Source organism: Gallinula chloropus (genome assembly GCF_964237585.1).
Source record: "Gallinula chloropus genome assembly, chromosome: 19".
Taxonomy (NCBI): Eukaryota; Metazoa; Chordata; class Aves; order Gruiformes; family Rallidae; genus Gallinula; species Gallinula chloropus.
In genome coordinates this window covers 13,514,866-13,529,256 of record NC_140104.1, presented here as the reverse complement: position 1 = coordinate 13,529,256, position 14,391 = coordinate 13,514,866, and the positions used below count along the sequence as shown (strand labels likewise).

Here is a 14,391-nt window from a genome sequence, read left to right as displayed (position 1 = left end):
CTTTTTTGTCCTGGGGAGCCCAGAACTGGACACAATACTTCAGGTGGGGCCTGCCCAGGGCAGAGTAGAGGGGGAGGATCCCCTCCTGTGACCTGCTGGCCACGCTCCTCTTGATGCCCCGCAGGATCCCATTGGCTCTCTCAGCCACCAGGACACACTGCTGGCTCAGGGCCAACCTGTCACCCACCAGGACCCCCAGGTCCTTCTCTGCAGAGCTCCTCTCCAACAGGTCATCCCCCAGCCTGTACTGATTCCAGCAGTTATTCCTTCCCAGGTGATGATGTCAGGCACTGTTAGGAACGATCCCTTGGTAGGGGCAGACATGAGTTCCAAGGTTACTGGGGCTGCTACTGGGCTACCTGGGATGGTTTCAGGACAGGAACATATTTCTGCCCTCAATCCTCTTGTTTGGGAGTTACTGCTGGACATTTATCAGTTTGAAATATGGACACTGTTAACACACGGAATGACAGAGGCATCATTAGGACCATTCCCTTGCCAAGGAAAGACCTGAGGGTCGTGGTTTTATCCTGGCTGAGAGCTGAGATCCAGGCAGCTGCCTGCTCTTTAAAGGAAAAGAGGAGGGGGAGAAGTGATGACCAAAAGCCTTCCCATTTCACTGGGCATTGGACTACCACTGGGCCCTGTGGTGTGCCAGGACACATCCAAGTGGCTCCACGACACAGCACGTCTGTATCTTCTCACTTTGTCATCCTGAAATTGCTCCCTCTGATTTCTTGCTCCAGTCAGCATTCAGGGAGGCACGTGTCAATGTTCTGAAGGAGTTTCATCACCCACAGCCCCGAGCAGCTTCTACTAAACCTCCAGGAATCTTCATTCTTATCATGGCCCTTCACACTCAGTGCCTTTCCCCTGGAAGCTTGTTAGTGTGCAGCCACTATCATCAGCTTTTTCTTGCCTCTCAACTTCTGTACAGTTGCAGGGGCAATTTAAGGAGACACTGTCTTCTAGAAAGAGTTTTGATGATGTGATGATGTCATCTAACACAGGATACAGCACAAGTCCATTTATTTCTCAGTCGTGACTAACTAATATTTTCAGCATCAAAAAACATTTTTATTTGACTGTAAAATGTTGCCCCCAAAAACTCCAATTTCATTTTCTAAAGATGGGCCTGGGGTCAGGGGACACAGCCACGTAGAAGTGACCTTAGGAGGCTGGGCAGGGTGTTCACTGGGGACAGGAGTTGGTGACAAGGCTCTGGGCAGGAAATTTGGCCAGGAATAAGGCCAAAGTGGGTGCTGGAGCTCTGTCAGAAAAACCTGAGAATTTTCTTCACATTGAAAAAGATACAAGCACATTTTCACTGAATATTTCCAACCAATCAACTGTTGTTTTCCGCAATCAAACTAAGTTAGGAGCTCTGGGGATAAGTATGAAACGCAGTAGGAAAAACACACATCCTCCTGAGTCCTTGGGGTGTCAGGACACTGTCACACTCTGCACTGAAACTTGCCTTTTGGGTATTTCCACCTGCCCTGAGGAAATGGACTGTGTCTTAGGGCCTCTTTTCAGCAGACTCTCTGGCCATGTGCCCTGTCCTTTGCTTTTGGGATATACTCCACCCCCTTACAGTTTTTTACTCAGAGTTGGGGAATGTGTTTTATTTCTTTTATAACTTTTTTCAAAATGAGGAAGAATTCTGTTTCTATTCCCAGCCTGTCTTCAGGGTAAAAGGGGTGGGAATTGCAGCAAAGGGCTGCAACATTCAGCTGCAGACTCAGTGCAGAAGCGTGATGGAGGAAAAGAGTGCAACTCCCAAACATCCCTTGGAGACGTGGTGGGGTTGAGGAGGTGTAGAGGGAGGTCATCTAAGCAGTGTGGGAACTCAGGGAGACAGCTGTTGTGAGCTTTCCACACCTCCTTAGGAGGTCCTCTGGTTCACTAGCAATTGGAGAAAGCTGTTGTCACTTCTGTAAATTGAAAAGCTAAAAAGCCTGAAAATACTGAAACCTCTTTTTTTTTTTTTAATTAAGTGCTCATTGAAATCTTCCACTGTAATCACAGTCCTGAAACATCTCCAATTAGCTGTACAAGTCTTGAAACTCTGAAGAAAAGACACATAGCTCGTTAGGGCTTTTCCAATTTTAATGAGCCCCTTGATGTATTTGGTGCTGATTCCATGAACTGCAGATCTTGTGAGGAGATTGAAGCAGTCTCTCCAAGAGTTAAGGTCAGAAGAAAAAGCTGAACTGCTGTAGAGTGTTAATTGGCCCCACTGAGGACCATTAATGAGAAAGCCTCTCTCCTCATGAATGGGTTAGAGCAGAAAATTACAGTCTGTGATTTAAGGTAGACTGAGGCAGTGTGCAGGTGGATCTGATGTGGAGTAAAGCCTTGATGTATTTTATCAAGCAGAAGAGCCAGCCCCACAGAAGTGGGATTCTACCCCCTGCAATGCCTCATGGCTCTTCCTGGGCCAGTGTCACATGGGGTATGTGATGCAGCTTGTGGTACAAGGGTACCACAGCTCTCAGCATCCTGAGGGGGTGCAAGGAAGCAATGAGGCCCCAGTTCTGTGAGATTAGTATGTGTGGTGGTTTAGGCCTGGCTGGAGGCCAGATGCCCACCAAAGTTGATCTATCACTCCCCTTTTTAGTTGGACATTGGAGAAAATATTTATTGAGAGGCTCAGGAGTCGAGATAAGGACAGGGAGAGATCATCCTGTAATCAATGACATGGGCAAAACAGACTCAACACAGAGTGAAGGAAAGAAAACTCTCTGATTGATGACACTGCACTACACAGACAGTGACACCAGAGTCAGATAATGAGAAGCATGACCATATCTTTAAACAACGTGACCAGATCTTAAAGCACCTTCCCCCCCCACCCCTCCCTTCTTAGCAGACTTAAACTTCATTCACGATTTTACTCCCTTCTTCCACCCGCAACAAGGCGCAGGGAGGGGCAGGGAATGGGGAGTGGGGGTTTGCAGTCCCTTCCTCCCGAGTTGTCTTCTGTCATAACTGGGAGGGAGGGCATTCCACACACACAACCATCCCCTGCAGCACTGTGGGGTCCCACCCGTGGGAGAAAGTCCTCTAGAAACTTCTGCAGCATGAGTCTTCTCTGTCAGGGAGTCATCTCCTCACCACAGGCCTCAGCATGACTCCTTTCCATGGGGTGCTGACATTCGGGCCCAGACTCCCCCAGCCTGGTCCCCTGCAAAGTCACAAGTCCCCTGGCACACCTGCTGTGGTGTGGATCAATCTCTTCACAGGCCATAGATGTCTCTGCTCCCCATCCATATCCATGGGCTGCGAGGGGACACCCGCTCCACCATGGTCTTCTCCACGGGCTGTAGGGGAATCTCTCTTTCCAGCACCCAGAGTGCCTCATTCTTCCCCCTCTTCTTTTGGGCCCGGCCTTGGTGTCACTCAGCTTGTTACCTCTTCTCACTCCCTTCTCCGGTGGCAAAATGCACCTGCCTGCAGTTTATTTTTCTCCCATATGTGATTCCCAGAGGCGCTGTGACCACCTCCGATTGGCTTGGCCCTGGCCAGCAGCAACTTTGGCCTTGAATTGGGGATGTTTTGCCTGGAGAAGAGGAGGCTGACGAGAGACCTTATCATCACCTAAAACTACCTGAAGGGAGGTTGGAGTGAGGTGGACGATGGTCTCTTCAGCCAGGGGACAGAAGATAGAACAAGGGGAAATGGCATGAAGCTGTGCCAGGGCAGGTTTAGATTGGGTATTAGAAAAAAATTATTACTGGAAGAGTTGTCAGGGCTGGAACAGGCTGCCCAGGGAGGGGTTGAGTCACCATCCCTGGACGTGTTCAAAAAAAAGATAGATGAGGTACTTAGGGATATGGTTTAGCATAGGATGGGAATGGTTGGACTCGATTATCTTCCAAGGTCTCTTCCAACCCTGTGATTCTGTGATTCTGTAATTCTCACTCCCTTCTCCGGTGGCAAAATGCACATGCCTGCAGTTTATTTTTCTCCTATATGTGATTCACAGATGCGCTGTGACCATCTCCAATTGGCTTGGCCCTGGTCAGCAGCAACTTTGGCCTTGAATTGGCTGATGTTTACAGTCTGGGGCCTGCAGAGAGCTTCTAGATGCTTTTTGCAGAAGCCATCTCAGCAGCACAGCTACGCAAAACTGCTAAGCCAGGGTGCCAGGCAACTGAGGTCACAGGGCACCAGCGTCCTGGAAAATCAGTGTCCTGGGAAACCAGTGGCCCAGGAAACCAGGGCCTTAGAAACCAGGGGTCATGGAAACCAGGGTTACCAGGAAACTGGGGTGAATGGAAAAAGGCACACGGGAAACTGGGGGTGTGAAAAAACAGTGACACTGGAACAGGGGAGTGTGGGAAACCAGGAGTGCAGGTAACCTGGTTTCAAGGAAACTGGAGGTGCAGGAAACCATTGTGATGAGACCCCAGTGTGCCAGGGAACTGGGGTGCCGGAAAACTGGGCACGCAGGAAACCTGTGACATGGAAAATCAGTGCCCCAGGAAACCAGTGGCAAGGGAAACCAGGGCACAGGAAACCAGGAGCTCATGGAAACCTTGGTGCCGGGAAACCAGTGTCCCATATATTCAGTGACCTGGGAAACCAGGAGCACGGGAAAGTAGAAGTGCCGGCAAAATGGGCGAGCAGTAAACCAGCATCCTGTAAAATCAGTGTCTCAGGAAACTGAGGGTCCAGAGATTGGGGTGGTGAGACCCCAGATTGCTAGGCAACTGGAGGCATGGGAAACTGGGGTGCCAGGAATCTGGTGTGCCAGAAAAGTGGGCGTGCAGTAAAACAGCATCCTGGAAAATCAGTTCTCTGGGAAACCAGGGCCCAAGAAAACAGGGGTCATGGAAACCAGGGTGCTGGGAAATCAGGGTCCTGTGAATTCAGTGACATGGGAAACCTGGGGCCTGGGAAACTGGGGCCATGAGAAACTAGGGTGCTGGGAAACTAGGGACACAGGAAACAAGTGGCATGGGAACCAGGGTGCATTAGAAAGTAGGGGCGCACAAAACTGGGCTGCCAGGAAACTGGGGTACTAGGAAACTGGGGGCAAAGGAAAGTGGGTTACCTGGAAATTGGTGTACTGGGAAGATGGGAATGCAGGAAACCAAGGTGGGGAGACACCAGTGTGCTGGGAAAACAAAGTGCCAGAAAACTGGGGGTGCAGGAAAACGATGACATGGGAAATGGGGGGCACAGGAAACTGGTGTGCCAGGAAACCGGTATGCCAGGAAACTGGGAGCATAGGAACCGGGATGGCGAGACCCCAGTGTTTTAGGCAACTAGGGGCTCAAGAAACCACTGTCCTGGGAAACTGGGGAACTGAGAATCTGGAGGCATGGGAATCCGGGCTGGAGAGACCCCAGTATGCCAGCAAACCGTGGTGCCGGCAAACTGGTCATGCAGGAAAAAGGGGTGCAGGGAAACCAAGGTGCTGGTAAACTGGAGGCGCGGTAAACTGGCGTCCTGGAAACTCAGTAGCCTGGGAAACCAGGGCCCAAGAAACTATGGTCTCATTCAAACTGGGGTGCTGAGAACACAAGAATCCAGAAAACTGGGGGCACAGGAAACCGGGGTGCCAGCAAACTAGGAGTTCATGAAACCAGTGATGTGGGAACATGACAGCACAGGAAACCGTGATCATGGGAAAACGGGGTGCCTGGCATCTTGGGGCGCGAGAAACCGGCATCTAGGAAAATCAGTGCCTTGGAAAACCAGACGCCTAGGAAACCAGGGCCAAAGAAACCAGGGGCTCATGGAAACTCAGGTGCCAGGAAACAGGGGTCCTGTAAATTCAGTGACCTGGGAAACCAGGGCTGTGGGAAAGCTGGGTCCTGGGGAAATGGGGAGAAACCACATGCTGCGAAACTACAGGTGTGGGAAACCAGTGGCACAGGAACCTGGGGGTGTGGGAAAGTAGGGTCTTAGGAAACCAGGTTACCGGGAAAACAGTGTGAATAGAAAAATGGGGCACGAGAAGCTGGCGAAGTGGAAAAACAGTGGCATAGGAACTGGGGGGGGTGCAAGAAACTGTGAGTGAGGGAAACCTGGGTGCTGGGAAACCGGCGCACTAGGAAACTGGGGGTGCCTGGAGACCGGGCTGCCAGGAGAATGGCGTGCAGTGAAAACTGTGGGTGTGGGAAACCAGGGTGGAGAGATGTTGGTGTGCCAGGGAAACGGGGTCCCAGGAAACTGGGGGTGCAGGAAACTGGTGTGGGGAGACCCTGGTGTGCTGGCAAATTGCAGTGTGGGCAAACTTGGATGGGCAGGACACCAGGAGCATGGTAAACCAGGATGCTGGGCAACTGGAGGCACAGGAAACTGGGATCCTGGAAAATCAGTGCCCTGGGAAAACAGTGGCCCAAGAAAATAGGGCCCAAAAAACCAGGGGCTTGTGGAAATTGGGTTGCCGGGAAAGCAGCATCCTGTCAATTCTGTGACCCAGGAAACCAGGGGCATGGGAAACCAGGGTCCTGAGAAAAAGGAGACATGAGAAACCAGGGTGCTGGGAAACTAGGGGTGCGTGAAACCAGTGGCACAGGAACCTGGGGACGTGGGAAAGTAATGGCACAGGAAACTGGGTTGCCGGGAAACTGTGATGCTAGGAAAGCGATGTGCTGGGAAACTGCGAGTGTGGCAAGCTTCACTGGAGAGACAACAGTGATCCGGGAAAATGAGGTGCCAGCACAATGGGCTTGCAGGAAACTGGGGGGCACAGGAACCTGGGAGTGCAGGAAACTGGGATTCCGGTAAACTGGGTGCATGGGAAACAAGCATCCTGGAAAATCACTTCTCTGGAAAACCAGTGGCCCAGGAAACCAGTGCAAAATAAACCAGGGGCTCATGAAAACTGGGGTGCCTGGAAACTGGTGTAAATGGAAGAAAGGGGTGTGGGAAAATGGGGATGTAGGATACAAGCAACATGGTAACAGGGGCTGCCAGACAACGGGAGCGCGAGAAACCGGGTTGCCAGGAAACAGATAATGCAAGAAACCAGTGTCTTGGAAAACCAGTGCTCTGGAAAACCAGCAGCCCAAGAAACCAGGGACTCATGGTAACTGTGGTGCTGGGAATCCAGTCTCCTGTAAATTCAGTGACCTGGGAAACCAAGGGCCTGGGAAATCTGGGTCCTGGGAAACTGGAGGCAGGGGAAAACAGGGTGCTGGGAAACTGGGGGTGTGTGAAAAAGTAGCATGGGAAACCTGGGGGTGTGGGAAACTAGGGTCGCGGGAAAACAGGTTTCCAAGAAATAAGAGTTCTAGGTAACTGGGGGCGCAGTAAACAAAGCTGCTGGGTAACCAATGTGCCTAGAAACTGGGGTGGTGGCAAAATGGGCATGCAGGAAACCAGGGTGCAGGTAAACCAGGGTGAAGGGCAACTGGGGCACGGTAAACCATTGTCCTGGAAAATCAGCACGCCGGAAAACCAGCAGCCCGGAAAACCAGGACAAAGAAACCAGGGGCTCATGGAAACCAGAGTGAAGGAAACCAGCATGAATGGTAACAAAGGGTGCGGGACAGTGGGTGTATTGGAAACCAGTGGCACGAGAAAGCATGGGCATGGGAAACTGGGAATGTGGGAACCCGGGGTGCTGGAACACTGGTGACGCGGGAAATCAGGGTGGGGAGACGCCAGTGTGTCAGAAAACTGGTGTTCTGGAAAAAAAGGTGTGCGGAAAACTGGGGACGTGGGAAACCAGTGGCACAGGAAATGCAGGGTGCAGGAAATCAGAAGCCTGGGAAACCAGTGTGCTGGGAAACCAGGGTGCCAGTAAACAGGGGGCACAGGGATCTGGGTTGCTGGGAAAATGGGGTGCTAGAAAACTGAGGCCTCAGGAACCAGGGTGGTGGAAGCCGGTGTGCCAGGAAACTGGGTGCATGGGAAACTGGGGTAGGGAGACACTGTTGTGCCAGCAAACTGGGCACATAGGAAACTGGGGTGCCGGGAACCCGGCATGAATTGAAAAAATTGGCACAGGAAACTGGGGGTGTGGGAAACCTGTGGCACGGGAAACAGGGGCAACAGGAAACCTTCATCCTGGAACATCAGTTCCCAGGAAAACCAGCGTCCCAGGAAATCAGGGCTGAAGAAGCCAGGGGTAGAGGAAACAAGGGTGCTAGGAAACTGTGGGCACAGGCAACCAGGGTGCTGAGAAACCGGTGTAACGGGAAACTGTGGGTGCAGGAAACAAGGGTGCGCAGACGCAGGTGTGCCAGGAAACTGGGGTGCTTGCAAAATGGGTTCACAGAAAAATGGAGTGCCAGTAAAACTGGTGTGTCGGGCAACTGGGGGTGCAAGAAATCGGTGTCCTGGAAAATCAGTGCCTCATGAAATGAGACCCCAGGAAAACACCTCCCTGGGAAACCAGGGGCTCATGGAAACTGGGGTTCCAGGACACCAGGGTCCTGAAAATTCAGTGACCCGGGAAACCAGGGACATGGGAAACCTTAGTCCTGGGAAACTGGGGGCATGAGAAACCAGGGTGCTGGGAAATTAGGAGCGTGGGAAACTAGTGGCATGGGAACCTGAGGTTTGGGAAACTAGGAGCACAGGAAACCAGGTTTCCAGGAAACTGGAGGTGGGGGAAACAGGGCTGGGGAGACACAGTTTTTCCAGGAAAATGTGGTCCAGGCAAACTGGGTGTGCAGGAAACAAGTGACATGGGAAACTGGGGGCGCAAGTAATCAGGAGTGTGGCAAACCAGAGTGCTGGGCAACTGGGGACACGGGAAACCAGTGTCCTGGAAAATCAGTGCTCTGGGAAACCAGCGGCCCGGGAAAGCAGGACCAAAGAAACCAGGCGCTCATGGCAACCAGGGTGCCAGGAAACAGGAGTCCTGTAAAATCAGTGACCTGGGAAACCAGGGGCATGGGAAAGCTGGGTCCTGGGGTTTCCCAGGGTGCTGGGAAACAAGGGGCGCAGGAAACCAGTCGCGTGGGACCAGGGGGCATTGGAAAGTAGGGGCATGGGAAACCATGGTGCGGGAAACCAGGGTGAATGGAAAAAAGGGGTGGGGAAACTGGGGGATGGGGAACCAGTGGCATGGGAACTTTGAGGGCGCAGAAAACCCGGAATGCAGGATACCAGGGTGCCGGGAAACTGGGGGTGCAGGAAAATGGCATCCTGGAAAATCAGTGCCCTGGAAAAACAGTGTCCCAGGAAACAATGCCCCAAGAACGAGGGGCTCGTGGAAAACAGTGTGCCAGGAAACCTTGGTCTTGTAAATTCAGTTACCTGGGAAACCAGGGCTGTGGAAAACCTTGGTCCTGAGAAACTAGGAACATGGAACACAAAGCCACCAGCTCATCCACATTTCCTCCAAGTGAATTTAAGCACCACAGCACTGCCCTCAGAGTGACATTTCTTTATCCTCATGGCAACTCTGACCTTCAAAGCTGCAGTTTCACGTGGACTTCCTTTCTTATGTTCTTTCCCTGTAGCACAAAGAGGGCTTCCCTCAGGCTCCCCTTCCCCAGGCTAAAGAAGCCCGGGTCTCTCAGCCTCTCCACACAAGACCCCTAACTGTATCTTGGCAGAATTTCTGCCCACATTACAGTTCCTCCCATTCCTCCAGACTGGAGAGCCCACACTGGGACTGACTGCTCCAGAGGTGGCCTCACCTGTGCTGAGTCCACATAGACAAGAAGGGGCCTTGTCTGCGTGGCCACGGTCCTCCCAATGCAGCCCAATGTGCTCATGGCCAGATTCCAGTTCAGCATCTCTGACTGCTATGGCATCCCCCAGAATGATCAAATTCTTCTCCTTGTGACCGCTTCCCCATCTAGTCATGTCTGAGCTGCCTTGATGTGCGAGGGTTGTGGTGGAATTTTTTGTCATGGTATCTCCCTTGAAGTTTTAAGAGAAGGTTTAAGAAGATTTGAGAGAGAGAGAGAGTGCAGCAGGGAAAGGGGGTGTGGATTTCTACCCCCCCAGCTAAGAAAGAAAACAACTCCGGAGGAACTGATTTAAACCACATTCCCCCAAGCCCTGCACCTCCCTGTGCCACTGTTGGGGGGGATGATGGGAGAAAAATCATGACTAAAGTGAAGTCTGCTAAGAAGGGAGGGATGGGGGAAGGTGCTTTAAGACCTGGCCACTCTTCTCACTACCTGACTCTGGTGTCACTGGGTGTGTAGCTGTAGTGTAATAAATTAGTTTTCTTTATTTTGTGTTGAGTCTGTTTTGCTCGTGACACTAATTGCAGGGTGATTGCTCTCTGTCCTTATCTCAAATCCTAAGCCTCCCAATATCTATGTTCTCCCCTTTCTGAATGAAAAGGGGAGTGATAGGAGGATTTTGATGGGCATTTGACCTGTAGACAGGGCCAAACCACTGCAGTTTTCAATAGACTGTGAAGGGGCATAAAGTCCCTGTATTACACATGAAAAACCTGTTGGGGAAGGCACTCTGGGTTGTTCCTTCTTCAGACAAAGGCAAAACCATTCACGGGATTGCTTTTGCTCAGGGACCAAGGCGCACTTGGTGGGGGATGCAAAAGGATGGGGAAGTCCAGTGTGTACCCCAAGGGGGGTTAGTTCTAGGAAAGGATAGCCAGGAAATTTTTGGTGTATAAATAAATCTGTCCATGGCAGATGTTCTACATAACAGATCAATGATGTTCTGAATGTCCCCAATACTCTGAACATGTAAGATCTGGCCATGATGTAGATGGTGTAGAAAAAGGGGTGGATAATGTCCTGGTTCTGGCCAGGTAAGAGTTAACCTCCCCAAGCAGCGAGCACAGGTGATCTGAGTTCACCTGAGCTATTTTCCATACCACCTGACACCACTTCCATGTAAAAGAAGCTGGTTGGGGAAGGGTATGGGCTTGGTGCCTCCAGAAGAGTCAGTCTATCTGTCTGTCTTTCCTTTCAGGCAGTACTCTATAATTGTTAGGTAAACGAGGTACGCTGTGTTAGCACTGGGAGTGGGTGTAACTGGCCACTCTTGTTCTACATTCATGGTGAATTTTGTCAGTAAACTGTTCTTATCCCGTCCTGTCATGGTGGGAAAGCATTGCCATTACAGACAAGTACTCCAGTTGTTCAGCTGATGAAAAGGTTCTTGTAAAATTTTTATTAATAAAAGGGTGAAAAAAAGAGGAAAATTATGGCTCTGTGGAAGCAGACATGATGCAAAGAGAGCACAGCTCATCCTTAAAAGGAAGAGCAGGTGATGCTGCATTAGGAATGGGATGAACTTTGACCATGTTAGTATAGCTTAGAAAAACTAGAGAGAAACCAAAACCTACCAACTAAAACCCCTATTAAATATGAACTGATGATAACAGGTGTTACATTGTCAGTGGTATTCAGAAGACAAGCAGTTTATTGCTGCATAGAAACATCCAGTCATCAGTTTCCACATGGCATCCTTGAGCTCCTGGTTCCTCATGCTGTAGATGAGGGGGTTCACTGCTGGTGGAAACACTGTGTAAAGAAATGCCAATACCAGGTCCAAAGATAGGGAGGAGATGGAGGGGGGCTTCAGGTGGGCAAACACACCAGTGATAATAAACAGGGAGACCACCACCAGGTGAGGGAGGCAGGTGGAAAAGGCTTTGTGCCGTCCCTGCTCCGAGGGGATCCTCAGCACGGCCCTGAAGATCTGAACATAGGACACCACAATGAACACAAAACACCCAAAACCTAAACAGGAACTGAACACAAGGACTGCAGTTTCCCTGAGGTAGACATCTGAGCAGGAGAGCTTGAGGATCTGGGGGATTTCACAGAAGAACTGGTCAAGGGTATTGCCATGGCAGAGGGGCAGTGAAAATGTACTGGCTGTGTGCAGCACAGCATTGAGAAACCCACTGCCCCAGGCAGCTGCTGCCATGTGGACACAAGCTCTGCTGCCCAGGAGGGTCCCGTAGTGCAGGGGGTGGCAGATGGCAACGTAGCGGTCATAGGCCATGACAGTGAGAAGACAGAGCTCTGTAGAGATCAAAAATAAAAAGAAAAAGAGTTGAGCCAGACATCCTGTGTAGGAAATGGCCCTGGTGTCCCACAAGGAATTGGCCATGGATTTGGGAACAGTGGTGGAGATGTAGCTAAAGTCAAGTACAGAGAGATTGAGGAGGAAGAAGTACATGGGGGTGTGGAGGTGGTGGTCACAGGCTATGGTGATGATGATGAGGCCATTGCTCAGGAGAGCAGCCAGGTAGATGCCCAGGAAGAGGCAGAAGTGCAGGAGCTGCAGCTCCCGTGTGTCTGCAAAGGGCAGGAGGAGGAACTGGCTGATGGAGCTGCTGTTGGACATCTGCTGCTGTCAAGTGTGGAGACCTGTCCAAGGAGGAAAAGGCAAAGAGATATTAGGGAATCTTTCCTTGAGGAAAATCCCTTCCACTACTATGGACTGCCCTCAGGTTGACTCTCTGTATTCAGAGATTTGTCTGGTCCCTTTTGGGAGGTCTGCTTTGTGCTGGCTTGAGTCTACCACTGCTGGAAAGAGGGAAGTTCTACATATTGGGGTCCTGAAGTGAGGGTCATCTCAAGGTCAGCCCCACCAATGGACATGCCCAGAGCCCCAGGTAACCAGTGGACAAAGTCAGCAAGTACAGGAGAGGAAACAGGGAGAAATGCTCCAGCCCAGGCGGGAAGTACAGGGACAGACAGACAGGTACTTGGGGGTTTTTCCTCTCTGTGGGTTGGGCTGCCAAGGAGAAGGCTCAGCCTGAAACCATGGCACTCTGTGTGCAGAGTCTGTGCTGGGTGACAGAAACCAGGGGGTCGGTGAAGGAAGGGGTCTGCACTGTCGGGGATGTCAGGGAGGTACCAAATTGCCACTGCCAGGGCATTTATGGGAGCAGCTTCTTCTCCCTCCCTGACAATGTCTCTGCTGCCTGGAGATGACCCTGCAGCTGCTTCTCTTTGCCCATGTCACCTCCTGCTCTGTGCTCACAGACCTCATCCAAACTGCCCTATGCTCCGCTCTGCTCTGCAGACCCCTCCTGGCATCAGGGCACTGCCGCGGGGAACCTCTGTGTGTGCAGGGCTCAGGAGATGCTCTGACAAATCCTAATGACCAATGAGCTTGCACTGCCTTCTGCAAACTTATCAATAAATGCTCAGCTCCCACTTCCCATCCAGACACCAAGAGCAGAAAATTCAAAGCAAAGTCTCTTTACCTTTCTCCTCCAGTGAGCTCTCAGCTTCCATCAGCTCTCAGCTTCACAGGTCTCCCCTCGGTGCCTACAGGCAGTGTCCCCAGCCCTGTGTGCTTGGCAGAGGAGCTGCTCCTGGCCAGAGCTGTCTCTCTGCAGCGCTGCCAGGTTGCCATGAGCTCTTTCCATCCCAGGAGCCTGGCCCAGCTCAGCAGAAGACCAGTTCTTGTAGGCTCCCTCCTGGTGTCTCAGGCCTCATGGGGATCATTCTATGACCTCATCTCTGAGATCATTCTGCCTGGGAGCAGAATGATCAGGACAGGGAGAAATCATGCAGGGAGAAAGCACAGTGGGAGGTCATGCAGCTGTTACTCGCACTGGCAATACAGACTTGACACCAACAATAAAATCAATCTAATTCATTACCCAATCCAAAGAGAGCAGAGAAATGAGAACAAAACCTAAAGAAATGAAATTTTTAAACACCCACCTACGACCCTCCCTTCATATCCCAGGGTCCACTTCACTCTTTAACTCTCTACTCTCTACTCTCTCTGACTGAGAGGCACTGGGGGACAGGGAATGGGGGTTGGGGTCTGTTCATCGCACATCGTCTCAGCTGCTCCTTCCTTCTCAGGGGGAGGACTCCTCACAGTCTCCCCTTGCTCCAGCATTGGGTCCCACCCACAGGAGACAGTCCTCCATGAACCCCTCCAATGTGAGTCCTTCACACATGGCTTCAAAACAGCACCTACTGCTCCAGGGTGGGTCACTTAAATGGGGTTTCGTCCTTCAGCAACAGACTGCTCCAGCCTGGGTCCTCCACAGCCCTACCAGCAAACCTGCTCCAGCACAGGCTTCCTATGAGGTCACAGCCTCCTTCTGTGTCCTCACATGCTCAACCTTGGGGACCTCTATCGACTGCATGTAGAATCACTGTTCCACATCATCCAACATGGGCTGCAGTGTACAGCCCCATTCACCATGGGCTTCTCTACAGGCTGCAGGGGAATCTCTGCAATGAGGCTTGGAGGATGTTCTTCCCCTACTTCACCGATCTTGTTGTCTGCAATGTCCCTTACACTTTCTCACTCCTTTGTCTGGTGGCAAAAAGCAGCTGCTGACTTTTATTTCCCTTCTTAAAAACACTGTCACAGTGTTGTGATTCACAGTGCTCTGCTCCCCACAGCCAATACATTGTCACTGCCCCTCTGCAAGGGCAATGCCTGTGACCCGTTCTTCTGAGAAATCTCCCAGATCCTCAAGCTCTCTCACTCATGATCCTACCTCAGTGA

At 51.4% G+C, this 14,391-nt stretch overlaps 1 protein-coding gene across 1 annotated transcript; it reads right to left on the bottom strand.

Moving 5' to 3' along the window:
* Positions 1-11,292: 11,292 nt before the first annotated feature.
* On the bottom strand, positions 11,293-12,252 carry LOC311199235 (olfactory receptor 14I1-like; the record flags this gene model as incomplete). Its single annotated transcript, XM_084273298.1, has 1 exon — positions 11,293-12,252. One exon carries the CDS (start codon positions 12,250-12,252, stop codon positions 11,293-11,295), a length of 960 nt encoding a protein of 319 aa, XP_084129424.1.
* Positions 12,253-14,391: the final 2,139 nt, after the last annotated feature.